At 42.5% G+C, this 27,494-nt stretch overlaps 1 protein-coding gene, 1 long non-coding RNA gene and 1 other non-coding gene across 5 annotated transcripts; 2 read left to right on the top strand and 1 right to left on the bottom strand.

The window, feature by feature from the left end:
• Positions 1–387: 387 nt before the first annotated feature.
• Positions 388–4,344, bottom strand: HJV (hemojuvelin BMP co-receptor). Its single transcript, XM_021003907.2, is given in 4 exon segments — positions 388–2,239; positions 2,890–3,387; positions 3,390–3,457; positions 3,977–4,344. Coding segments are annotated over 4 exon segments (1,278 nt in total). The 5' UTR covers positions 4,068–4,344; the 3' UTR covers positions 388–1,618.
• Positions 3,369–25,175, top strand: LOC110220069 (uncharacterized). 3 transcript variants are annotated; one of them, XR_002327769.2, is made up of 4 exons: positions 3,369–3,460; positions 16,553–16,616; positions 17,264–17,770; positions 24,649–25,175. It is a non-coding gene; the product is annotated as an uncharacterized LOC110220069 (long non-coding RNA). The 3 variants fall into 3 exon arrangements; XR_002327768.2 differs by having other exon boundaries at positions 16,553–17,770; XR_013486858.1 differs by lacking the exons at positions 16,553–16,616; positions 17,264–17,770; positions 24,649–25,175 and adding an exon at positions 4,592–14,780 and having other exon boundaries at positions 3,370–3,460.
• On the top strand, positions 16,852–16,923 carry TRNAE-CUC (transfer RNA glutamic acid (anticodon CUC)). Its single transcript has one exon. It is a non-coding gene; the product is annotated as a tRNA-Glu (tRNA).
• Positions 25,176–27,494: the final 2,319 nt, after the last annotated feature.

Genomic DNA, 27,494 nt, shown 5'->3' with positions numbered 1-27,494 from the left:
CTTTTGAATTCCAGTCTCAAATCACTGCCTACTGGACATTTTTTCAACTGGATAGCCAATAGGCATCTCAAACAACATATCCAAAAATAATTTAATTATCTTTTTACCTTAACTTACCTATCTTGCTGATTACTTGAAGAATAATTCCACTATGCCCCATGCTTGTGTTTCTTCAGATCTCCTTTGGAAGATTCAAAATAAGCAACAGAAGTATATGTATGGAATTAAAAATTTTAATTGCAGACTATATGGGGGGAGGTGATGAATTTCTGTCTAACATGCACCCCTTTCCAAAGGCAGAGAAATTCCCTAAGCCTAAGGTGTAGGCAGAGAAATTCCACTCTGACAGTTCAAAAAGCAGAAATCAAAACAGTTTCCTCCATTCAATCCAATTCAATAAACATTTATTAAACCCTTAATTTAGGCTAGGCACTAAGGACACAAAACCAAAAAGGAAAATAGTTCCTGAACTGCTTATAGCCCTTTTCCTGACAGATGATACTTGTACTGAAAAAGAAAACAGTAAATGAAAAGCATTGGATCTTTTTTCCATTTTGTGGGTTGTGCAACGATTTCAGCGATCCCAAAGTGCTCTGTATTGAAAAAGTCTACCCCTTAAAATAACAGTATTCATTCTCCTTGAGATGCTAATATGGCTTCTAATCATGGAAGATCATGATCTCAGAAGAATTAAATTTAGGAATAGCTAGAAGGGTAATGAAAAGATGCGGTGGGTCTAAGTAATTATAGCTCACATTTGAAAACCATTTCACAGTTTACTAAGTGGTGAGTATTATTATTCCTATTTTATAGATAAGGAAATACTTAAAGAACTTGCAGCTCACATAGTAGGGTCACAGAGCTAGGAAGCCAGGTCCTGAACCCAGCATTCTATGTTGCAGAATGTTGCTTTAAAAAAAAAGAGAGAGAGAGAGACTTTCACTGGAGAAGTCATGTAAAAAAAAATCAAGGAAATATATTATCAGAAAAGGTGGTGAGTCATATGATGAGAATGAAGAGCTGATAATCTTAGCAGTCTATCAGCATCCCTGTGATACTAAAAGGACAAGAGGGAGGCCAGTGTGTTGGATAAATCTAATAGGGTGGATTTATGGGTAAATGTAGTGATGGACTGGATGCAAAAACATGGAGGGGTTTTGATCTGCGTTGATAGAGGGAGTGCCTATACCAGTGAAATCATGTATACCAAAGTACCCAATTGCTTTTTTTTTTGGTAGGTAATGAACATATATATATATATCTCTTAAATTATTTATACTCAGAAATCATGACCTCCTACCTTCATTCCAGAGGGAATAGTAGTAGGAGAATCTGCTCATCATAAAGACTAGGAAGTTCATTAAAGGCTTTCTTAGAGAGGTGTATACCACAGAGGCTCTAGTTTTACTCCCATCCCCATTTCTCTATCCTGTGGCCACTCCAACCCTTGATTTTAGCCCATTTTTATATATCTAGGGAAGTATCATCAGGCCATTTTCAGATTTTGAGACTGTCCCCTGCCGCCTTCTTTTCCTCAAGTATTCTGCCCCGTTTCTGTGTTATTCCTACCAAATTTAAAGTGTTAGTTAGATTACTAAAGTGGGTGTGGGAGTGTTCATCAGATGGAACACCAGAAAACAAGGATTCCAGCAAGTACTAGGGTCAGGTGAGCGGTAAGCCTGAGGGGAACTCCAGCATCACGAGGAAAAAGATGCAACTTCTCCAGGTCTGGCAAAAAGGCTCGAGCATCCTCTAGGGCAGCTTGAGCAGCCAGAGTGAAGTTGGGGTCACCAGAGGTCAGAACATCAAAGACACATGAATGGAAATAAGCATCTTCAACGGGTAGTCCTTCTTTGCACAACTGCCTAGCAGTATCAAAGGTCAGAGCCCCTCTTCGTTGTCGCTCCAACCGGGAGAGTCGCTGGCTTGGGGGACATCCCTCTACGCAGAGTTGTAGATCTTGCTCAGCTGAGAATGCTCTTGCTACTTCTTCAGCTGCCCGGATAGAGAAAGAAAGCTGACCAGCTGCTTGCCGAATAATGATGGTTGTACCAATATAGGCAGCTCGAATCTCCACATGGCTCCCAGGGGCCTCTGCTCGGATGGTCAAACTTGAACCTCCAGGACGGTCACCTCCATTGACTGATCCATCTTCAAAAGCTGCTGGGAGATTGTTCACTTCAGCCTGGTAGACTTTTTGGTCAATACACTCCTGCATGTTCTTAAATATAATGGTGAGCTGTTTGGGGGAGAACAAGAAAGGTTCATTTCTGGTCAACTTGATCTTCCCCAAAGTCACCCTCTTCCTCAGCCCTAAATCCGTCTATTCCATGCTAAAACACCTTGGTCTTCACTGCGCTCTCATCTCTTCCCTTAGGCCTCCCTGAATGCCAAGCAGTCCCTGTTTCCAGTTCAAATCTAACATTCTTTCCTCCCTCCTCCTACCTACAGTCTCCACCTTAGCAGCTCCCATAGGACTGAGTTCCCGTCTTTTAGAAACTTCCCCATCTGCACCTTTGTTTACTTAGGGCTCTGCCACTCCCACTTTTTCTTCTGGATTCCCTGATCATGGAAAGTGGCCAGTAGAAAGGAGTAAAGGGAGATGCTGGTAAGGGAAGGGAATCGATGAGAAGCTGTGGGGACGAAGTGGTTAATAATAGTAACGGAGAGGGAGAGTCTGACTGGGAGAGTGGCCAACAGTGGCGGGGAGGGGCCAGCAAAGGCATGGCATTATAATGAGGAATGACTAATGAGTACCAGAGTGGCTAGTGTGTATTTTGAGGGGTAACCAGTGCCAAAGAGACTAATCAGCAAGTGGTTGGGCGAGTCGTGGTCGTGGCACTAAAGCTGTTCACAAGCATTGACAGGATTGACTATCTATACCCTGACCTTCCCCGTGGCAGTGGCGTTGGCTCCGGTGGCCACCGGGTAGCTAGTAGCCTGGACGAAAAGGAAGTCGTTGTCCAAAAGAGGCCAGGAGCCTTGGACACGGCACGTGTGGAAGTGGTGGTGGAAGCTGCGTACGTGTGGGTCCCCAAAGGCAGCACAATGCAGGAAGCCCGGGGGACGGCCATGTAGCCTAGAAAACCGGCTTTCGTAGTCACAGGGATCCGGAGTAGGGGGGCCTGAAGAAAGGGCGGGGCCAGCGCCAGGAGGGGCGGGACCCTGCGGAGGGGGTGGGGCCGTGGGACCCTGGCGGGAGCAGTTGTGTTGGATCATCAAATCTTCTATCCCGTGGACAGCAGAATGGAAGGCCAAGTCCCCTCGGCAGGTACGCGCAGTACGCCGCGTGCAGAGCGCATAGGAGCGCAGGGCGCGACATAGGCCACCAGAGTTCGCCCCTGGGCCCCGGACTCCACCTCCCCGGTTCCCTCCAGAAGATCCCCCACACTTCGTAGGTTCAACGTGGATGATACATACTCAGCGTTGCAGCGGAGGATTTTGCATTGAGAGTGAACTGGTAGGGGGAGGGGAAAATGGGAGGCGGGAGAAGAAAGAAAGGGGAAAAGGTTGGGGGAGAGGGAGGGGGGAAAATGGAGAGTGGAGGATATTATTGTCAGAAAGGCCCTAGACTCTATCCTTATCCAGAGTAGCCCCCAACATCCCTCCCACAGTTCATTGGGAGGGCCCCAACCTTCCAAATTCTATATACCAACTGAGGACCACTTCTTCAACCTCCGTTAAGCAACTGCCAACCCCTTTGCCTTTCCCTATGGCCCTGTAACAATGCATGTAGTCACCGAGTCTCCCAAAGAAACACCTCCCTCAGCTAAATGATCTCGCCAGTTTCTCCACCCCGCCTCCCAGGATCTCTCCCTTCCTCCTCCCTCCTCATCTCCCCGAACAGAGTTCTCCTTGATCTGTGGTATATGGGTTGTAGTCCTGAGTTTGGATAGGAATGTTTGGGATCCCTCAGGCCTTTATTACATTCCCATTCCCCTTCCCTCCCCAGACCCTTCCCTAACCCTCCCCTTACCATGTCCACAGAAGAGCAGCAGAAGAGTGAGGGTGCTTAGTGAGCTGCCACGGGGGGACCAGGGACTTGGGGAATGGCTTGGTTCCCTCATCCCTATCCAGCCAGGTTCCCCCTGGTCCCCAGGCCTCTTCCGACTGCTGGCTGGATCCCCTGGAAGGGACCTCAGTCAAAGAGAAATCTGGTTGGGGGTTGAGGTGAGAGGAGCCAAAGTCTGAGTGAGAAGTGTTATAGGGGATCTAGGGAGGTCAAAGAAATGATGGGAGGTAGGAATGAGAGGAGAGAACTGGGGATTTAGGGTTTGGGGAACCTTTCTGGCCCTGTGTCTTCCTCCCATGGTCACCCCAGGGAGCTTGTGCAACACCCCAGTCAGAGGTGGAGGGAGGATGGGGCGGGTGTTGGGGGGGGGAGCAGAGTCCACTGTACTGACCCATCCTGAGCTGACCAAACAGCAGAGGGGTCAAAAAACAAATGACCAAGGTGACAGAGCTACTCGGTTACCCCAATGGGCCCCTCAGTGGGAATATAATCTGAGAACATTTCAGAAACACAACTCATTTGCTTGTGGGTTTACTGAAGACCCAGGTGACTTGCCATTCCCTCCACATGAGGATCAAGAGAATGAAAAAGAAGGGAGAAAGCTAGGAATATCCAAAGCCTATTTTGAACAGTGACATGCAGGTCAGTTTCCTTTGGGATCTAAAGAGTGCTGGATAGGTGTTAGCCACTGGCTAGCTCTCTCCACTGAATAACAAGTGCAAGACAAGTGTGCAAATCAACCTTTTTTTTTCCTGACCCAACAGCTGCTTCACTTTTCCTAATATTCCTATAATGCTGCTCTCAACCACAAACCCCTTCAGCCCCAAAAATGTAGAAGAATCCGCCCCCCCCCCACATTCAATACTCCTCTCTTCCCCATTGGAAAGAAGTGGTAAGGCTAATCACCCACCACGACTCTTCTCCTGGTGGAGAACCTAGGGCTAAAACGGGTGGAAGAAGGAAGAGGTCATACAGGTGAAGCATAGACTGGAGAGGGGTTGATATTGTGAAGGGAGATCTATAGTTGAAAGTTGCCTCTCACAGCCACAATTCAGAAGCTTTGGGTACAGCTGGAGGTGGGAGGTGGGAGTAGGGTGGAGGGGTGTCAGTGACCAAACATCTGATTCTATTATTAGCCTTGGCAGAGAGAACCACAAAGGTGGAGGCTTAGAGAATACCCCCTAAACCCCACCAGAAAGTCTGAGACAAATGGTGAAAATGGAACAGGAGGATTTCTGGCTGTGAGACCCAGATGCTGGGGGGAAAGGGTGGTGAGAGAGACTGGGTATAGCCCTTTAGCCTTTCTCCTAGAGAAACATTCCTCTCAGCCAAGTTGTCTTACTAGACAATTTCTCTTCCCCTTCCCACTTTGGCACAGAGTACTCCTTGCTCTAGAATATACCCATGTAGTCAACGTGTCAGCATGCATTTCTCATGTCAGCATGACGAGATTGAGACACCAGCCTATGTAGCCTAGAGGAACTGAGGTTGGTGTCTGTGATTCCCAGCATTAAGAAAAATGCAAACCCAAATCCTAACCCAAAACTCTTTGAAAGAAGCTTTAATGTTGTGGTGACTTACCTCTGTGTCTAGAGGTCAAGTGTCAGTCTGATATCCAGTTTTCCATCCAGTGTTGCCTATTGTCTGTCAGCTTTATCCAAGGGTCCCATATCTCCTTTTCCATGTCCTTTTTCTGCCAATTCCAGTACTGACCCTTAGCTACAATCTGTCTGAGGGCAAGGAGCTAGGAAAGATTTGGGGGGTGAGGAGTGAACATATAACCAAAGGGATGGACAGCTGGGGATGGGGGAGAGAGGCTGCGTTGAGGGGGAAGGAGGCCTGACCACTGAGTTGAGAGTTTTAAAAATAGCCAGGACCATAATTCTGGGGGGAGGGAGGGAGCAGGAGAGCAGAAAGACTTGTATGTTTGTGTGTGTATATGTGTGTGAGTGTATGTGTGTGTTTATGTGTATAGAGAGATCAGAGTAGTGGCCATGACAGGGAAAGGGGTCAGATATCCAGTTCCATCCTGCATGAAACCCCAGTCACCGTCTCATCCAGGCAGTCCCTAGGGATTGCTAAAACATAGGGTCCTGCCCTTAGGGAATTGGGCAAGTACCTGGATATGTCCCCACTTCCCAAGCGCTTTGGATATTACTACCTACTGTCTATAGATGCCATTTGGGGGGTGGAAAGCAGCTATCATTAAATAAAAACTACAGCAGGAGATAAATCCCTCTCCAAAATTCTTCAACCCCTCCCTTCCCCCTAGTCTATCAAAGCAGGGCCAAAGAAACCAGCTGCCCAGAGAAATCTGAGCCTGGAGTTGGTGAGAAGCTGGGGCTGTTAAAATCTATTTTCCTTCGCCCTAGATCCACATTTAGCTCTGCTCTGTGCAGCTGCTGTCTGCTCTCCCTCCCCACTTTCCCTCCTACTCCTCTCCCTATTATCCACCCCTCCCCAATAAAATAAAATAAAGATACCAGCCGAATTGCTAGGTGAAGGTACTATAAAGTATGAGTATGGTAGGACAGGGGAATCTCCCTTCTTCCCTCTGCCACCAAATCACACATAAAAATCAATATAGTGCCACACAAAGAAAAAGTTATTTTTTCCTTTTTAGAGGAAAATACTGTGTTGTAAATTTAGAGCTCAAAGAGATCTTACAAGTTATCTAGTTTTCTTGCCTCAGTTTACGGGGGAAGAAAAAAAGCCAAAAATCTCATTTACAAGGTCACATAGGTAGTAAAATGGCAGAGTTCTGATTTGAGCCTTACTTCATAAAACATTCCATTTACTTAGTTAAAAAATTAAGAGTTGGGAATATAAAATTGCAAAATCTTTTTTTTCTTGTGATTGATAGTTAAAAGAGAAATAGAAGAGGGCAAGGGAAATTGGGTAGTAAACAAAAAGAGGCTTTAAAAAAAGACAATTTCATGGAGTAGCAGCTCCATCTTATGGCCTTTTAGTATATTGTGGCTCAATACTTTTAATGCCTTGTTTTCGTGGCCATAGGCCAGTGTATTTTTGTATTTCCCCTATTGACCAGAAATAAGATTGGGGGCTAAATCTGCCCTATAGGTCAGAGATTTACAACCCTTAACATAGATGATTGGGCTAGGCATAGTGGTGAATGTCTATAATCTCTGCTATTGGGCATGCTGAGGCTTGTGGATCCCCTCAAGGTTGTGATTTCTGAGCAGGAGGCTAAACCGATTGGATAGATGCATGAAGTCTAGCACCAATATGTTGAATCTGTAACAGTACGGTGATTTTTTTAAACCTTCCTGATTGATTCATTATCACACTCACCACTGTGACTATTATAAACGTTTTCATCTCTCCTCAAATCCCCTTCTGCCACCTCAGCTGAAGACTTTGTCTCATTCTTCACCCAAAAAAATGGAGTCCATTTGTCAAGAGCTCCCTCTTATCTCCTCCTCAGCTTACATGACTGAGATGTCTTCCTTAACTACCTCCACCTTCACTTCATCCTTGTCTCATTTGAAGAAGTGGCCCTTCTCCTTGTCAAAGCTAACCCATCTACCTGTACCATTGTTTGACTTTTCATGCCATCTTCTCCAGCAAATTATCTCCTTTCTCATTCTCACACTCTAATTTTCAGGATTTTTTCCTATCTACTGTCTGTTTCCCTGATGCCTACAATATACCCATGGGTGCGCCCCTCCTTAAAAAGTCCTTAGATGATCCAACCATACCCTCCAGATATCATCCTATATCTTTCTTTTTCACTAAAATCCTTAAGAAAGTCATCTAATAGGTGTTTCTACTTTTATAGATGAGAGAGTATCCAGGAGAAAAGGGTTTTCAACATCATCGAATGCTGCAGAGAATTTGAAAAGGATGAAGACTGAGGAAAGGCCATTGGGTTTGGAAATTATGAGATCATTGTTAATGTTGAAAAGTTTCAAGTGAGTGATAAAGTCAGAAGCCAGACTGCAAGGGATTGAGAAGTTAAATGACAGGAGATGACGTGGGAGCAATGAGTATAAAAAAGTATTTAGGAGTTTGTCTGGGAAAGGAAAAGGTATAGGATGATAGCTTAAGGAGAGTGGTCAGGTTAAATGAGGATTTGTCAAGGATCAAGAAGACATATTTTTAGACAGGTGAGAAGGAGGAAGGAGCTAGGGAAAGATTGGAAAATTATAGAAAGGAGGGGATGATTGTAGGGACAATCTATGAGAGCAGATGGGAAGGGATGGCATCAAGAGTACAAGTGGTAGGATTGGCTTTGGCAAAGAGACTAGAATAAAGGAGAAGGGAATGAGGGTGTTGTCAAGGGGCTTTGAGAGCTCAAGTAGAGGAGAAGACATCAAATTGCCTCCATTTTCTCAATAAAAGATGAGGTGAAGTCCTTTCCATACTATGCCACCTGCACTCCAGCCTTCCCTCTGTCTCCTCCGGGAACCTGAATTTGCACACCTGTGACCCAGGGTTTGGTTTGGGTTGGTTAGCTTTTGTTTTATCTAGTCTTGATCTCAGGCCTAGCATGCCACCTTTGGGCCATCTCCATGCTATGCTTTGCTACATGTACCCCTAAACCACTTTCCAAATTTAGCTATGGACCATAAGCTCTTTGACTTGAAGGCATGACTATCTTACTTGCTTGTGTTTGTTGTTTGTCCTTCATTTTTGAAGAGGACCTATGACACCATGGAGTGATGTCTTGACTTGTGTGTGAATTGGATTTAAGTGAGGCAGAGTTGCACAGTCATCAGCCTGACTCTTCCAGAGTCATCGAAGTCCAATAGCAAGACAAAAGTCAAGACTTCCACAATGGCCAGGATAGTGGCTGGAACTCACCTTGGTGTCTTTGATCAAGCTTTAAGTGCTCCATGGCGCAATATGGGGCTTTCAAGGAGGACTAGCATCTATGGTGTGAAGGCTTGCCAAGCCCTTGTCATCCACCTTTGGTATCCACCTGCCACCAACTCTCACCTGTGACTCCAAGAAGCTTGTAGCATGCCCACTGGCCGTATCCTGCTAAAACCACGTCAGCAGACGGGCTAAACCAGGTTGAGCATGGTCAACAGGCCTCATACCTGGCTGTGAGTTTGTCTACTCAAGCATGCGAAGACTTCCCCCAGTGCAATGGAATAGCTTTGTGTTTGTGTAATCAACACTTAGCATAGAGCCTGGCACATGGCCAGCACTTAATAGATACTTTTTTATTCTTTCATTTTGCTGAGATAATAGGAAAGCAGTGTGTTTTAGGGGACTTGAGGAGAGAAGAGATGGTGTGCAACAGCTTCTTTGGAGAATACAGTAGAGAATCAGTTAAGATTAAGTTAAAGGATTGTCTTGAAGGACTAGGGGCTCAGCTGAGTTTATACTACATATATGGCCACGATGCTAATTCAGGTCCTTAGCACCTCTTTCCTGGACTCTCTTCAATAGTCCCTCTTCCTCCAGCGTCTCTATTCTCTAATCTGTTCATCAGAGTGGCCAAATACGTGTTCCTAAAGCACAGGTCTGACCTAAAGCACAGGTAAAGAAGTTCTAGTGGCTTTCATTTACCTCCAGGATATCATACAAAGTCCTTTGTTGTATGTTTAAAGTCCATCACACTGTGGCTTCAGCTTGTCTTTGCCCTCCCTTCTCACTGCCACCTTGTCCAATCCCTGGCTTCCTTCAAGGTTTTGCTACATGCCATTTCTATTGCAATAACAGTCTGGATCATTAAATTGCTTCTGCCTTCTCTTACCCCCAAGATAGTACTTTTATTTTCTTTTGGTGTACACATATCTGTGTGTGTGTGCATATATATATATATATATATATATATATATATATATATATATATATATATATATATCTCGAAAGATTGTCTGCAACAGATGCCTCCACTTTCTCTTTTCTCACTTTCTTCTTAATCCTTCACAATCTGGCTTGCAACCTTATCATTCCACTGAAACTGCTCTCCAAAGTTACCAGTGATCTCTTAGTTGCCAAATCCAATGGCCTTTTTCTCTGACCTCCTTCTTCTTGACCTCTCTGCAGCCTTTGATGTCGTTGATCATTCCCTCCTCTTTGATGCTCTTTCATCTCTTGGTTTTCCAGATGCTACTCTCTCTTGGTTCTCCCCTCAGCTGTCTAGCTGTTCTTTCTCAGTCTCCTTTGCTACACCCTCATCTGGACCACACCCTCTAACTTTAGGTGTCTCTCAGGGTTCTGTTCTGGGCCCTCATCAGCTCACCAATTACCATCTATGTAATGGCAGTTCTCAAATCTACCTATCCTGTCCCAACCCCTCTGTGACCTCCAATTTTACGTCTCCAAATACCTTTCAGACATCTCAAACTGGATATCCACTAGGCATCTTAAAGTCAATTTGTCCAAAGTAGAACTCATTATCTTTCTCCCTAAACCCTTTTCCTTCCTACCTTCCCTATTACTGTCAAAGGCAACATCGTTCTCTCAGTCCCTCAGGCTCACAGCCTAGGAGTCATCTTGGACTTCTTCCTGTCTCTCACCTTCCATATGCAATCTGTAGCCGGGGCCTGTCAATTTTACCTTTGCACTATGTCTTGAATATTGGCCCTTCTCTCCTCTGACAATGCCCCCACTGTGGTACAGATCCTCATCACCTCGCACCTTGGTTATTACAATAGCCTGATGGTCGGCCTTCCCCAAGTCTCTCCTTACTCCAATCCATCCTTCATTCAGCCACTAAAGTAATTTTCCTGAAGCTCAGGTCCAACCATGCCACCTTCCTTCTCAATAAACTCCAGTGACTCCCGATTGCCTCCCGGATCAAATACTAAATATTCTGTTAGGCATTCAAAGTCCTTTATATACCCTAGCTTCTTCCTACCTAGACACCCACTTTCAATCCTGAGACTCTGGCCTCCTGGCTGTCTCAGGAACAAGATACTTTATCTCTTAGCTCAGGGCTTGCCTGGAACATTCACTTTCCCTCCTCTACTCTGCCTACTGACTTCCTTAGCTTCCTTTTAAACCCAACTAAAATCCTTTCTTTTACCAGAAGCTTTTCCCAACCCTTCTTAATTCTAGTGACTTTCCTCTATTAATTACTTCCTATTTATCCTGTACATAGCTTGCATGTTGTCTCTCTCATGAGATTATAAACTCTTTGAGGGCAAGGACTGTCTTTTGCCTCTTTTTTGGTATCCGAAGTGCTTAGCATGTACTTTGCATACAGTAGGCCCTTAATAGATGTTGATTGATTGATAGTGTATACAGTGTGCATATATGCACATATACACAAATATGTGTGTGTGTGTGTGTGTGTGTGTGTGTGTGTATAATTCCTGTCCCAAAGCTCCCTTCTCCTTGACAGGAATGCCCCACCCTTAGTGAAGGGAAATTGTAGTTGGAGAAAGGTGAGAGAGCTCCAGCCTTATTTAGTCCCCTTTGGAACTCCTGGAGCCCCAGTCTTCTTCAGGACTTTTCAAGCAGAGAGACGCTTTGTGTGCTTCTGGCTTCCAGCTTTGAGAGAGAAGATAGAAGAAACTAACCCCATTTCAGGTACCTGGAGGAAAGAGTACTGGGAAGACAAGAGAGGAGCAGTTAGGCTCCATCATGTCGCTATTCCCAAACAACTATAGTGGAATCTTCAGGGAGTTTCCCCTTGGGTGGGTGAGATCTAGGGCACTCTTGGTTGAGCTGAATTATCTCACTTCTAATGGGAGTGTTCTTTCACTCTGTATTATTTGGTGCATATTCCCCTATATGCCTTCTCTGATTCATGTTTTGCCACCAATTTGGATAAATGAGTATCTTTGCTATTCTCTCTATGTGTGGAGATAGGAGATGGAGTTCCATGTATGAGGAAGAGAGAGATGACCAGTTTAGCTAGGCCATACAGAATGGGGGAGAGGGAGTAATGCACTACACATCTGGAAATATAGATTGGGCCCAGATTGTGAAGGATTTTAAAAGCTAAATAGAGAAGTTTATATTTGATCCTACAGGCAATAGGGAACCCCTGGAATTTATTGAGTAGGGAAGTGATGTGGTCAGATCTGTGCATAAAGAGAATCACTTTAGCAGCAATGTGGAGTATGCACTGAAGTGGGAAGAGGCAAGCTAGGGAGACAAATTATGAAGCTGTTGCAATAATCTAGGTGAGGGGTGACAAGTGCGTGAACTAAGGTAGTAGCTCTGTGAGTACAGAGAGAGGGACAAATCCAAGAGATAAAGATATAGAAATGGCAAGATTTGGTTTTGAGGATGAGAGAGAATTGAGGAGTTGAAGATGACACTATAAACATGGGAAACCAGAAGAATGGTGGTATTTTCCATAGAAGTGGGGAATTTTGGAAGAGGGGTGGGCTTGTAGAGAAAGATAATTAGTTTAAAAAATGTTGAGTTTAATATATTTAATATTTTATGTTCTCCAATTACATGTAAAAACAATTTTTAACATTCATTAAAAAATTTTTTTTTGTTTCAAGTTCCCTCCTTCCCTTACCTTCCCCTCATTGAGAAGGAAAACAATTTGATATAGGTTATACATGTACAGTCATGCAAAACTTATTTCCATATTAGTCAGAATATGTTAAGTTTAAAATGTATTTCTGATACCTATTCTGATACCAATAAGCAATTGGTGATATTAGATTGAAGCTCAGAAGACAGACCTGAGCTAAATATGTAGATCTGTAAGTCACTGGCATAGAGATGAAAATAAAACCTATAGGCACTGATGATGTCACCAAGACAAAGAATATAGAGAGAATAGGGGCCTATGATAGAGTCTTGTGGAACACCCACAATTAGAAGGCCTGATATGGATGCTGAGCTAAAAAAGGAGATGGAAGTAATAATCCAACAGGTAAGAAGAGAACCAGGTGAGGGTAATATCATTAAAAATCCATAGAGGAAAGAGTTTTCAAAAAGGATAAAGTGGTCAGCATTGACAAATGCAGCAGAAAGGTCAAGAAGGGTGAGAATTGAAAAAAACCCCCATCAGATTTGGCAATTAGGAGATCATTTGTAGCTTTGGAGAAAGCATATTATAGGAGAAACAATTAAATTCAATAAACCAAAGATGATAAACTACTTATAGAAAATTTCCTATTTGACAAGAATTGCTGGAAAAACTGCAAAGAAGTTTGGTAAGAAATTAAAGTAGACTACTAACTTATACCACAATAAACTCAAAGTGGATAACTAACCTAAATAATGGAGGTCATAAGAAATTTAAAAATGAACCACATCAGATACCTTTCACAGGGTAAATTCACCACCAAACAAGAGATAGAAGTGTTCATAAAACATTACAGATAATTTGGATTTGATGAAATTGAAAGACAACCATAGGAAAAAAACTGCCTTAAATCACTAACAATAAGATGAAGGCAAACCAAAATAATTTTGAGGCTTTACCTCACAACCAAGAAATTGGCAAAGATGACAAATGATGGGAAATAGTCAATATTTAGAGAGATGGTGGGAAGACAAGTACCCTAATGCATTTTGGTGGAGCTATGAATTGATCCAACTATAATGGAAAGCAAGTCACAATAATATGAAGAAAATGACTAAAATGTCCATATTCTTTGACCCAGAAATTCCACTAGTAGGCATATGTCACAAGGAGGTCAATGACAAAAAAAAAAAGTCTTATCTACACCAAAATACTTATAGCAGCACTTTTTGGAATAAGCAAAGAATATGAAACAAAGTGGATTTGTCCACTGAGGAATAGCTAAATAAATTGTGGCACGTGAATATAATGGAATATTACTACGTTCTTAAACATGATGAATACAGGGAAAACATAAACTGATTCAGAGTGGAGTAAACAGAACAAAGAGAAGTTAAGAAAACAATATACATAATGATTGCAACAAAATAGGAAGAAAAACAAAATATAAGCTATAACAAAAGATAAAACGATACTGAAAAGCATATGCAAGAATAAAATAAATGTAATTAATATATAAGAAAGAACACTGTCAATTGAGAAAGATTATTTATATCACATATATCTACTAATTATATCCAATCTACAGGCAACTAAAAATTATATAAGATCAGCAGCCAACCTCTTTATATAATTGTTCAAAAGGAATATGAGCAAATAGTTTTCAAAAAAGGAATAAAAAACCTATTACCAGTCATTCGGAACAATGGGCAATGTAGGAGACATAAATGCAAAAGATATCAATAAAATTTACTTTTACAACAAAGATGATCACTTGGAACTATGCCTTCAAATTACCAAAATGCATATCTTTTGACCATTATCAGGCTTATACCCCAAAGAGATCAAAGAAAGAGGAAAAGGACCCATACGTATGAAAATATTTATAGCAGTCCCAAACTGGAAACAAAAGGGGTCTGCCTAGTAAGCAAATGCAATGTAATTCTATTATATCATAAGAAATGATGAAATGGACAGTTTCAGAGGAAACTGGAAAGATTTGTATGAATTGCAGTGACGTGAGTAGAACTAGTAAGAACAATTTTTATACAGCGACAACATTACAAAGGAAAACAACTTTGAAAGACTTTAGGACTGTGATCAATGCAATGTAAAATACAAGTACAGCGTATTAAATATGAAATGTGCTACTCACCTCCTGCCAGAGAGGAGATGGACTTAAAATTCAGAACAAGCATACATTTTTGAACATGGCCAATGTGAGAATTTGTTTTGATGGATTATGTATACTTGTTATCAAGGTTTTATTTTGCTTTTTCATTGTCTAATTGAGTGAACAGTGGGATGGAGACATAACAGATACTTGTATAAATAAATGTAAAAAGAAAAAAGTGATTTTCAGGAATTTTTCATGCATTTATTACATCTAAAAGCAACAACCTGAGCAGTGGGGGAAAGGGCTCCCTCTGCTGGTCAAGTTTAGGTAATCTGAACTGTACTGAAACTTCTTGGGCAAATGAAAGGGAAAGATGTCCACCTGCATCGTCACTCATGAACCCTCCTTATTTTTAGGAGTTTAGGGGGACAGTGTCCTTTGATATTAGTTTCTTTGGGCTCATAGGAAGGTGGGTAATAGTCTTAGTAGTTCTCATGAATGGACGTTTCTTTACATCAAGCTTAAAATTGCCCCACCCTTACTTCTACTCTACTTGGCCTTTGGGCGAAGTCGAACAAATTTAATCTCTCCCATAAGAAAACCTTTTAAAACACTTGAAGATCTCTCTTCTCTAGGTTAAACATTCCCCTCAGTTCTTTCAAATGATACTTATGTAGAATTCTCGAGACCCAGAGATATATTCTCTATCTCTGAGGGGCTTCAGCCGCGAGCCTCACATGGATCAAGATCATATACTGAGGAGGGGGAACCAGACCCAAAAGGGGAGTCAGACATTGTTTCCTCTTGAGTCATCTGTTTTTTTTATTCCTCTCTCCTGCCCCAAGGCAGAATCAGGCTCAGGTTCAGGCTCAGTCCTATCTGGACAAACACTAGTTTTTCCTGCCACGTATAAATGGCCACTAGGTGGGGAGAGAATCCTCTCAGGAAAAGTCTGAGGAAGAAACCCACTTTGTTGATAAAGGAGGGGAGAACAAGATTGCAACTTGTCTCTTAATTGTCTCTTCCGATTTGAAATTTTGTGATAAGTTGAGAATTTACTTAACATCCTGTTTTTTTCCGTATCTTCTACTAGTTAATGAAAATATACGTCTACAGCCAGGCCATAAAAATAAAGTATACAAGAAAGCAATTTGACTCCCCTTGTTTATTTTAACCCTTTGGCCACATTTTCTATTCCTGCCCCGCTGCTTTAAATTTCATTTTAGCCTTGGAGGAGACATTGATTTGGCTTGTTTCTGTTCCTGAACACAGGTAAACAAATATAAATCTTGAGCTCAATATTTGTTTCTAGTCTTGTCATTTAGTTTAAGAGTTCAAGAAGCAGAGAATTCCTGGGTAAAGATGATAGCAGGGGATATGTCCTGCTACTACAACTTCTCAGAGGGGAAGATGATCACTGACAGGAGGCTGGGTCATACACAATTTGCAGAACAGGAGATAGTGGGTTTTGAGTGAGTTGGTTGGACAGTGCAGTTTTGAGGCAAAGGTATTAAATGCCATCAAGTGTTTCATATTTTAAGTATTAACCTCATGGGAGACTATGAGGCGTTATGCATCACAGTGTCATATTTTAAATGTTTTTCCATATGCTGTTATGAGTCTTTTGGTTTTAAGCATTTCTTTTGTGGTAGAAGAAATAAATACGTGATCTATTTTGTACATCGAGTACCCCTCTGGAAGGGATTCTAAATCAGTCCCTTTTGGAAAGGTGCTGGAGATGAGTCAAACCTAAGGAGATTTTCCCTGGGAGTCTGGGAGGAAAGAGGAAGGTTCAACGGGTTGTTCTGCACCCATGGCAGCATCACCCTTATGGAATCAGGAGGGAATTCAGACCTCTAGCTCTAAAGAACCGACCAGGGAGGGACCAGTTGGGCTACGGAAATGTAAAGCAAATGGCTAGCCCTGTTGCTTTAATGCGTTAAGTTCAACAAGAACTTTCTCTTGTAATCTCTAGCTAACAGTTTTTCCCATCCCTGTCTCATCCACCCAGCCGTGACCCCCACCCCCGGCTCCCTTTCTGGAGTTCAAAGGACTACTGCAGCCTGAGTTCCATGGTAAGTTTCCAGCATCAGGACTCGCTGGAAGGGCAGAGAATTTCCTCAGGTTTTCTTTCGAAGCCACGCAGCTCCAGGCAGGCGAGAGCTTGACGGGAGAGCTCGGAGCTCTGGAGCAAAAACTTCGCTTTGGTGTAACTCTGAGCTAGAAAATACAGATCTAATACATATATGAACAAGGAAATCCTGCTGTATTCGTGCTACCAGAATGATATAAGATAAGGACTGGCCGACTTCCCTGGTGGTCTAGTGGTTAGGATTCGGCGCTCTCACCGCCGCGGCCCGGGTTCGATTCCCGGTCAGGGAAACTGCTTTTTAAGTAACTTTTCTACCTCAAAAGCCTGTCTGCATTGAACGAGGGAGATTAGGTACAGGGAGTATTTTCTTCAACGTGCGGTGCTGAACACAGGAGGCTAGCAACAAAGTTTCCAAGATAGTAGTTTGGGTGAACGCTGCCAGAAGGAATGACAGAAAATTGAGTAGTCTCAATTTCTGGCAAAACACCGATTACGGCCTTAGTGTACCCTGATACTTCAATCTTGTGGGGGGAACCCAAACCATAACCCGCTGGGCAATGTGAGATACTGGAGAAGACAGGCAGATCACATGCAGGAAAATATCTTTTTTCATTCTTTCCGGAGTTACAGAAGCAATAGGGGCCGGAGGAGAAGAAGCTTTGGACACCCTGGGCAACACCTGCCGGACTCCCGAGGAAAGAAGTGTCTCTGAGAGAAGCCTGAGAAAGAGGATGCTGAGGTAAACTGAAGAAGCTATTTCATGCGTAATTATATCCTGTTAAGGGCCACGTAGCCTTCCTCGGAATGACGTGTCCATTGGTAATATCCTGTTCTGCGAGGTCCAGCCCCAGGGGCGGGGTAGAGGAGCCATGACTGTGTGTGACATATCATTCAAGAGGCGGCAGAGCTGTGGGCTTCTGTCAAGTCTCCGTTAACTGCAGCACAGTATCACGTGGCTGTTCTCTCCCGCCCTGAAGGCGGTACCAAGCGAACTGGATAAAAGGTCTCACTCTTCCTCTCCCGCTCTTTTTCTCGTTCTTGCTCCCGCTCGCCTTCTCCATGATCAATCCCTAATAAACTGGTTGAACACCTTCCACTCGACTCGTCCTTTCGTGTATCCGGGTAGGCTCTGAAGTGGTGAGTATGACCCTGGCTGCCTGGTCTCAGTAGGAGACAGTGCCCCGGCTGGTGCAAGTGGCGTCCAATGAACCCACGACCCTGAGATTAAGAGTCCCATGCTTTACGGACTGAGCTAGCCGTCCTGGGCATAGACCCTAGAGACGCCCGCGCCTTTGGGGACACAGTTTTTCGCTGTTGCCCATGGGTGCATGTTAATGGACTTGATTTACAAAGGTGGGCCGTGGTAGGTTCCCAAATGGCCTCCTTTGACAGGGAAAACCCCGGGGCTATTCCCCTTTTACATCATTTGATTTACTCCGTGTTACAAACCCAGTTAAATGGACCAAAACTGCCTCCGTTACGTGCGGACGCAGAGGTGCACTAAAGGATCGGAGTCAGGAAACCCCACCAAGTTGCCCCCAATGGGGCCTAAGACAGGCAAGTAAGAGAGCCCTATCACGGGTGGTGAACAGGAAAAGGATGAAGCAAGGGACTCAGCCTCAAAAGAGGCTGAGGAAGAGGAGTGCTCTGATGCACTTCCTCCTCCCCCGTCTGACTGGCTTAGGCTTTCCCCTTCAGCACCTCCTTTTGAACCAGGAGGAGCTTCCTTGCTGGCCCAGGCCTGTAGGCAAGCCCTCCAAGAAGGGGACGAGGAAGCCAGAGGGTGGCTAGACCCGTGTCCAGTCTTTGAATCATACCAAGGGCGCATCTGGTCGCCGTTAGACTGGAAAAAATTGAAAGATTTAAAACAAGCCGCTGAGTCTTACGGGGTTGATTCCCCTTTTGTAAAAGAGATGCTTGCTTCACTGGTTAACAGCACAATACTGACACCCAATGACTGGAAAACACTGGCTAAGGTAGTATTGAAACCTGGGGAATCCCTCCAGTGGATGACCACTTTCGAGGATATTGCTAAGACATTTGTCTGTGATATGCAAAGCCGGACCCCCCAGGCAGATTGGCAAAAGATTGTGGGGGTGGGCAAATATGAAAATAATGAGGAGCAGTTGAAGTATGACGCTACAGTATATGCTGCGGTCAGCCAGGTGGCTCAGAGAGCTTTTCAGAAGATACAGCCATCTGGGAAAACAACACCTGCACTTAGAAAAATAACACAGAGACCAGATGAGCCGTTTGCAGATTTCCTTGCAAGCCTACAGGCAGCTGCAATGAAATTCGTAGGGCAGTCAGAAGCTACTGGTCTCATTACACAAAGACTTGCCAGAGAAAATGCTAACATTGCCTGTAAAAAGATTCTGGTGTCCTTAGATCCAGAGACTGGCCTAGAGGAAATGATAAAGAAATGTGAAAATGTTGGCTCTGCCGCTTATCAGATGCATGCCTTGGCTGAGGCCCTTTCGGCAGGGATTATCAAAGGCCTGCAAGGCTAGGGCAAGCAACCAGAGAATCGGGTCTGCTATGGGTGTGGGAAACTGGGTCATTTGAAGTCACAATGTAAAAGTGGGGCTAGGCCTAAAGTCATTTACTACAATTGCCGAAAGCCCGGACATTTTTCCAAGGAATGCAGAAAATCCAATTGGGAAACGGGTGAAGGGGCCCCTCGAGGGCCCCTGCCAGGCCGACCAATGGAACGCCAAGGAATCAACAGGCGTTTCCTGTTATGCAAAGTCCCCCAGCTCAGAACCAGTCACTACTAAGAGAATATCAGCGGCTCCTCCCTTCCTCGGACAACCCCTTAAAGCTGGGGAATTCTGCTGAGTGGAACCCAGAGACACAGTTCTAATGCCCATTTCCCCCATTTCCCCTAATTGGCAAGCTGCCCTGGTGGTGGGCACGACAGATTACGTTCCTTTAGTAGTTCATACCACCATGCCCGCTCGTCAAGGAGAAAAAATCTTGGTTACAAATATCAAAGATCACACTGTCTTTATTGACAAAGGGGACATTGTGGCAAAGGCCCTACCGTTAAAGATACAACCTCCCCTAGAGACCCCAGATATTGATTGGATGCAACATGTAGAGCATGGCAAACCCTGGGCCACTATAACGGTGAATGGGAGGCCGTTTCGGGGTATTATCATCACCGGTGCTGACCGCTCTGTCATCCCATCCACCATGTGGCCCCCTCGATGGCCTTTACAACAGGCTGATACCCAGGTGCGAGGAGTAGGGGGCATACAGATCGCCCAGTTGTCACAACAGCCTTTGGAATGGAACTTAGCAAGGAAGCGAGGTACCTTTAACCCCCTGGTTATAGAGGGGCTGAACTATTGTCTCTGGGGATGGGATATTCTGAAAGCATCTGGAGCCGCGGTGTACATACCCGAGACAAATTTCTGATGGGGGCCATTGAGAACGCATGCCCCATACCGTTGGTATGGAAAACATCTGAACCTGTCTGGGTTCCTCAGTGGCCCCTAGTGGCAGAAAAGACCCAGGCACTCCGACAAATTGTAGCAGAACAACTAAAGAAGGGCCATATAGAGAAAACCACGAGCCCATGGAACAGCCCTGTGTTTGTCATAAAGAAGAAATCAGGCAAGTTTAGAATGTTAGTGGATCTGAGGCAGGTTAATAACAGCATACAACCCATGGGCGCCTTACAACCTGGGCTACCTTCCCCAAACATGGTACCAAAAGGATGGCCGATAACCATATTAGATATTCAAGATTGCTTCTTCTCTATCCCATTAGCACCACAGGATTTTCCCTGCTTTGCCTTTACAGTACCCACAACTAACAACATGACCCGGATGAAAGATATCACTGGAAGGTTCTTCCCCAAGGCATGTGTAACAGTCCCACTATATGCCAATTCTTTGTAGGGGTGATTCTGGAGCCTATAAGACAACAATGGCCTCAGAGTATAATTCTCCATTACATGGATGATATCTTGCTTGCCTCCCCCCAATCTGCTGCGCTTGCGAGCCTGGAGAAAAAAGTTATATCTGCCCTGGCAGCCCATGGCCTCTTTATAGCCCCTGATAAGGTCCAAACGTCCCCACCATTCAAGTATCTGGGCCATTCCATGGGAGATCTCATTGTCTCTTTAGAAGTTCCAAAAATTGATACTCAGAGTGTCAATACCCTAAATAAGTTTCAAAAATTAGTAGGACAAATTCAATGGCTTAGAAGCAAAGTGCCTGTGCCCTTTTCACTGATGGCACCTTTATATGACATCTTAAAAGGGGATTCCAACTTGCAGTCCCCTCGACAGTGGAACCCTGAAGCCTTACAAGCCTTCCAGAAGATCTTACAGTTGGCGGCTTGCTCATCAACCTACAGGTGGGAGCCCCAACAGCCACTGGAGGTGACCATCCTCAAAGAGGAGCCTCCTTATAGTGTCATCCATCAGGGACAGGAGTCCCAAGAATTCATATACATGAAACGGGGAAATACCTCACTCCCTAACAGAGTGGAATTTCTAGGTCACTTTGCTTTGCAGGCCCTTCAGAGGGCCACCCACCTCAGTGGACGGATGCCCATCTGTTAGGGGCCTGCTGCTCCCGGTGGGTCTTGGCTTTGTCCACTGATACGGAAACTGTCCTAGAAGCAGAGTGGAGGGTCCTCCAGGTAGGAGGGTGAGTTTTCCTCCTCAGATCAAAAAAGAAAAATTTTTAGGTATTGGAACACAATTTAAAGATAATTTAGCTCATTCACATTAGTAATATGCATGTTTCAAGTTTTACAAATCTAGTCTTGTTACAAATTGGTACACTTTTATGTGTTATGCCAAGCAATTTTTAATAATTTAGATTTTATTAAAATGTGAACTAAAAGAAACTGCAAGGTAGTGAGATAACTATGTAAATTCTGCTGAATAATTTTATCAAGTCCAGTTAATCTTGTTCCATGATGTTTTATAACTGTCATTTAGAAAATCAGATATTTCCATCTTTACCTATGATTGCAGAACAACTTAGAGCTAAAACAATTTAACTAGCACTCATGATAATTACCAAATTGTTAACTAAGTTATTTGCAGTTACTGTTTTAAGTTAAAACCTAGAATTCTTCATTGCTTCTGAGTGAAAAGGAGGGGCACAAGGCAATTCCCTTAACTTTGTAAGCTTGCCAAAAGCTCCTGCCACCTGTGTTCCAAGGTCATCTGCTCTGAGAAGAGAATTTGTTTATGTTGTTGAGTTCCTAAACAATTAAGTGAACTTGCTGAAAAATTGCAATTTATAAAGTGATTCCTAATGACTGGCTTTTAAATGAGTTTAAATTCAAGAAAAAATTGATGCTAAGTACAATCTTATATATATATACACATGAGTCCTGGTAAATCTTTATTACTTATTACAACTCCATGAGAATAAAATTGACTATATCTGGCTTTAAGCCGTGATTAGGGAGACTTACTGCTTAAGGTAAAAGACTTTTAGGACTATAACTAATTTTGTTTTGAGTTTTAATTTGGGTATAGTCATCTCTATTAAATTAGTATTTGAAGTTTTCCTGTTATGTTCCTTTAAAAAGGAATGTTTTCTACCATGTGCAAAAATTTTGTTCATACCACTTTTAAACTTGTTAGGCAGAAATATTCCCAGACAAAAATGATTTATTATATGGATGATAAATTTTGCAGTTGTTCTATTACCAGCAAACTTTCCTTATTAATGTGTGAGCTTTAACAAGCTCTTCAGTCTTAAAGATTTATAATTACTCCTGATAAGGCACAAAAGAAATCACCCTTTGCTTACTTTGGACATATTGTTTCACAGCCCATAATTAGACCCCCAAAATATTACAAAATAGGAAAGATTCTTTAAAAGCTCTTAAAGATATTAGCTTTAGCCTGCCTAGTAGATCACCACTAATCAATTATTTTAAGATGAATTTCCTCAATTAATTCCCTTTAATTTGTGGGGGCATGATATTTTACATCTAGGGGAGCTGTTATTTTGTTTGGGTGGAACAGTGGCTTCTGAAAAATAGGAAGCTTTTTACAGTAAAGCAATTAGTTGAACAAGACTTTTAAAAGGACATATAGAATTCTTTACAAATCCTTGGAATTCACCTGTTTTTGTTATTAAAATCAAGTCATCGAAATAGAGGATGCTTCACAACCTCTGAGCTATTAATGAAGTCTCCCTTCACCCATTATGAATTCTGTTTCCTAGCCTTTGATAGTTATTGATTTAAAAGACTGCTTTTTTTTTTTACTTTCCACTAAGAAGCTGACAAATGTTGCTTTGTTTTTGTCAGAACACCCTGCAACCAGGTTTCAATAGAAAGTCCTTCCTCAAGGCATGAAAAACTGCCCTACAATGTGTCAAAATTTTATTAATAAAGCTATACAACCAATTACGAAAAAATTTCTTAATGCAAAAATAATACACTATATGTGACATACTTTGTAGCTGTTCCACTGAAAACTCACACATTTATTTCCTCAGCCTCAATTAGCTTTACAAGAATATGGGCTTATTATAGCCCAAGAAAAAGTTTAAGAAAAATCTTCATTCTCCTACCTAGGTCATATTGTCACCGAATCAACAGTAAAGCCACAAAAGGTACACTTATGCTTTAATTCTTTAAAAGCACTTAATGATTTTCAAAAACTTTTAGGAGATATTAATTGGTTTCTACCACCACTCCAAATTGCTGCAGAACAACTGACTAATTTCTTTTTTACATTTAGAGAAGATCCTAATCTAAATTTCCCTAGGACATTAACTCCTGAAGCAAAAAAGGAGCTTTATTTAGTCAAACAGAAAAATTCCTGAAGCTCAACTCACCCATTTTTTTTAAATGAAGAGGTACCAGGTGCTATTCTTAGTACTCCAGTGTCCCCTACAATTTTTAACTTATAGGAAATTTACTTTCTGTTATTAATCAACCTTATAATAAAAGACAAATAGGTACTCTTGTTTCCTCTTAAAGAATTGGCAAATTGCTATTACTATTTTTTCTGGTCATATTGATATTGATAATTACTTACCATTTCTTAAGATATTAACCTTTTTTACTAATTATTCATAGGTATTTCAAAAAGATTGTTAGATTTAACCCCATTCCTTCAGCACCCATGACATTCATCGATGGGTTAAGTACAGGTATAGCAAGATATTATGAGCCTATTAATGTTGTTTCTGATAACAAGTAATCTGTTTATGTCTCTCAAAATATAGAGACTGCAAAGTTAAAATATATTACTAGTACACAATTATATACTGAAAGCAATGCCATTATTGATTCTTAACTACAATGCTGCCACTTAACTTTTATTAAGCTTTTATTGAGCCTTTTATTAACTATATTCTGCCAATACAACAACCTTAACTGTAGAGAAGAAAACATTTTGTGACTATTTTTGAATAAATAAACTCCTACAGTATTAGAAACATAGTATAAAGAATAATGATTATTTTTAATTAACAGCCTGTTTCAAATCTATCAAGAGGCTTTTCTCCCAAACATATTTGACAATTGGATGTAACCTATATGCCTTCTTTTGAAAAGCTTTCTTATATTCATGTTATAATGGATACTTTTTCTTCTTTCATTTTTGCCACTTTACAAACAAGTGGTACAATTACATATGTGATCAATCATCTTTTACAAGCCTTCACAGTTATGAGTGTACTTAAATGAATTAAAACAGATAATGCTCCTGAGGAGCTTATTAGCAAAACATTCTTCTTTTTTATGCTTTTTATAACATTTCTCTGATCACAAACATTTTATATAATTAAAAACAAAGATATTAAAATTATTCTTTTTAAACAAAAAAGGGGAATCTGGGCTATTACCCCTCATTGATAATTGGTTATTAATTTTTGACAATTGGCTATTAATTTTTATAATTGGCTATTAATTTTCTAAATATTAACAAAGATGAGTACACTCCAGCCTAAAAACATCCAGAGGCCCAGATCCATTACTGGATCCATTACTAACGAGGGGATGAGGGTGTGCTTATAATTTTTCAGAAAACTTTGATAAACCTGTCCGGATACCGGAGAAAGATGTCAGAGCATGTATAACAACTCACAGCTCGAATGCAAAGTATGAGGATTCTGGGAAAGCGCAGAAGGAGCCAATCTACAGTGACAGTCGCCTTCCCACATGGGGTCCAGTGAAAGCTCCCTCTCATCGAGCTATGGAAGACTCCTGAACTTGTATTTTTAACAATAGTAGCTTTACTTTCTGCTCAAGTGGTATGTACAGACTGCTCAGCACTGGACTTATTTTTCCTTTTCCACCCTGGATGCAACCTCTCACATATATGGACAAATTGGGACTACATATATACTAATAACACCTGTATATTCGGAAGACAAGAAGATCCCTATCTCCAGGACAAAGTCAATGTTACAATTACCCTCAGATCTCTAGCATCCAGGACACCTATATGTTTTTCAAAATTTAGCAACAATATTGAATCATGTCTGTTCCTTGTTACATCATTTGTTAATACCAGTTTATCTATTGGATATGTAAATTTTATTCAATCTAATACTATTTTTGAATTGAAATGATACTTGTATCAATTGTACTCTCAAACAATGTATTGATCATAATGACTATATTGTACTTTTGGTAAAACAATAATCATTTGTTATTTTCCCTACTAATATTACACATGAATAGTTCCAGAACTCTGGTAAATGTTTCCTAAAATTATCATTTCCTCCTTAAGTCACTCAAAACAATTTATTGTCTCCTTATTATTGGTTTAATCATTGTCGCTTCTTTTATTGTATCTGCTGCTGTTTCATCTATTGTGCTACAATCTGAAATCTAAACTGCATAATTTGTATATGACTTAGCAAAAATGTTTAGTACATAATGCACAAGAAGGCACTACACGAACTTGTAACCAAGCTGTGACTCTTATTGTTATTGTCAGTGGTGGTACAGAACACAGCAGTAGAGACAGGAAATACAACAAGATGGATTGTTTGAAAATTCTACATTGTCATTGGACATCGATGAGTTATACCATATTGCTCAAGAAATTTCACATGCGGCCAACGTTGTTCCCACGATGATTGTGTATGTCGTCTATTTGGCGTTATTTACTATGTTGTTTATCATGCTTTTGCCATGCTTGTTGTCATTAATATTTAGAATTATTCACAACTTTATTGAGACACTTAAACAAGAACATCTAGACCACTGGCTGCTTTTCACAAGGTTGAGAAGTAGGTCTTTAAACAAAAACTGAATGCGACGTGATGGGGTATCGGTTCCAGACACAGGCGGCTGCGCCCCAGGATTTCTTATGTGCTCTAAAGACAAGGTGCAGGCTTCAGTGAATGGGACGGAACTCGATCTACTGGTGTTCCACTTACAGACTAAGGACTGTAATCTGACCAACGCCATTGGCTCTGAGGCTCTTCCCGTGAATATGACTGTATTCCTGGTGGGAATAAGAGATGTTAATACATGCGACTGAGCCACATGTATTGGCTTACAAGCCGAACGATTGGTACAGCACCAGAGCCAGTTATTATATAGCACGCATGGCCAAGGCATTAGAGAGACAGAAGAGGGACCTCTTAGGTGCCCTTGCCTTAGAGGCGATCATCTTCGAGGAGTTTCAAATACAGGACTTATATGCTGAAAACAAGATCCTGGCTTCACAAATTGATCAACAAGCACGAATCCTGCAACAAGCCATCGAAAGGCAGGCACGGATAGATCAACAACTGGAACTGCAAATTCAGGCGCTAGCTGGAGTGACCCGTCAGCTTAGCAATGAACTGCTCTGGCAAGAACTGTGGAGCCAGCTCTCTTGTGACGGAAGATACACTACCGCATGCGTGACCCCCTTTGAAGGCACGCTGTAATGACACCACCAGCAATGACACTTGGATAGCCCGATGGTGCAAACACCAGGCAACTTTGAGTGCCATTCAATCCACTAATATGACTTTGGAGATACAGGCATTGAGACGATTAGTAGAACTGTCTAAGAACGCTACGACACACATGCATGACAGTTCTGACGATGCCATTCAGAAGATTACGGACTGGATGAGACATGTGTCCTCTCCAGTGGCGGGGTGGTTGGGCCACATTATCGCTCTTGGGTTTGCAATTGTCTTTCTCTTTTTTCTTCTACCTTCCCTCCTTGTTTGCTTTGTGCGTTTGCTTAGGTTTGCTATTGAGCAGGTCAAATCAGAGCTTTTGGTGCTACGGCCAAGGCCCCACAATCTTAAACGAAAAGGGGGAGTTAGGGGCCTGCTGCTCCCGGTGGGTCTCGGCTTTGTCCACTGATACGGAAACTGTCCTGGCAGCGGAGTGGAGGCGTATGGGCTGTGCATGACGTCACTCTAGAGGTGGCAAAGCCTATGCTTCTGCCACGTCTCCATCAGATAGAGGCATGTTAACACGCCTCCTATGATGTCTATTGAGGCAGCTGAGCCAATACACTCATGCCAAGTCTCTGTCTAGAGCCGCAGCGGTACGTGATTGTTCTCTTCCGCTTAAGGGGTGGGGCCAGATTGGTGGTCAGGGTCGGGCCTCACTGGGGGCGGCACTCTCCTCCTCCCTCTCTCTTGCTTCTGCTTTGCTTTACCGTCTGCCGATTTCTCTCACTCACCCTTATGGATTTTCTGTAATAAACGGTTAAACACCTCCTGATTGACTTGTCCTTTTGTGTATCCGGGTGGGCTCCAAAGACTCATGGATGGCCAGAACTGTGAGTATGAACCTGGTAGCCTGATTTCAGTAGTAGACAAAGCACGGCGATTCCAGACATTGCACCCATCTTCCACCCTTCTTGCTCCCCCACTGAATTTGCTCTCCTAGCCCAGAAATCCTACCTATG

Source organism: Phascolarctos cinereus, unplaced genomic scaffold, assembly GCF_003287225.1.
Source record: "Phascolarctos cinereus isolate Bilbo 61053 unplaced genomic scaffold, phaCin_HiC Scaffold_5;HRSCAF=322, whole genome shotgun sequence".
Classification (NCBI taxonomy): domain Eukaryota; kingdom Metazoa; phylum Chordata; class Mammalia; order Diprotodontia; family Phascolarctidae; genus Phascolarctos; species Phascolarctos cinereus.
The sequence above is the reverse complement of the archived record's forward strand: the minus strand, read 5'-3'. Positions and strand labels throughout refer to the sequence as shown.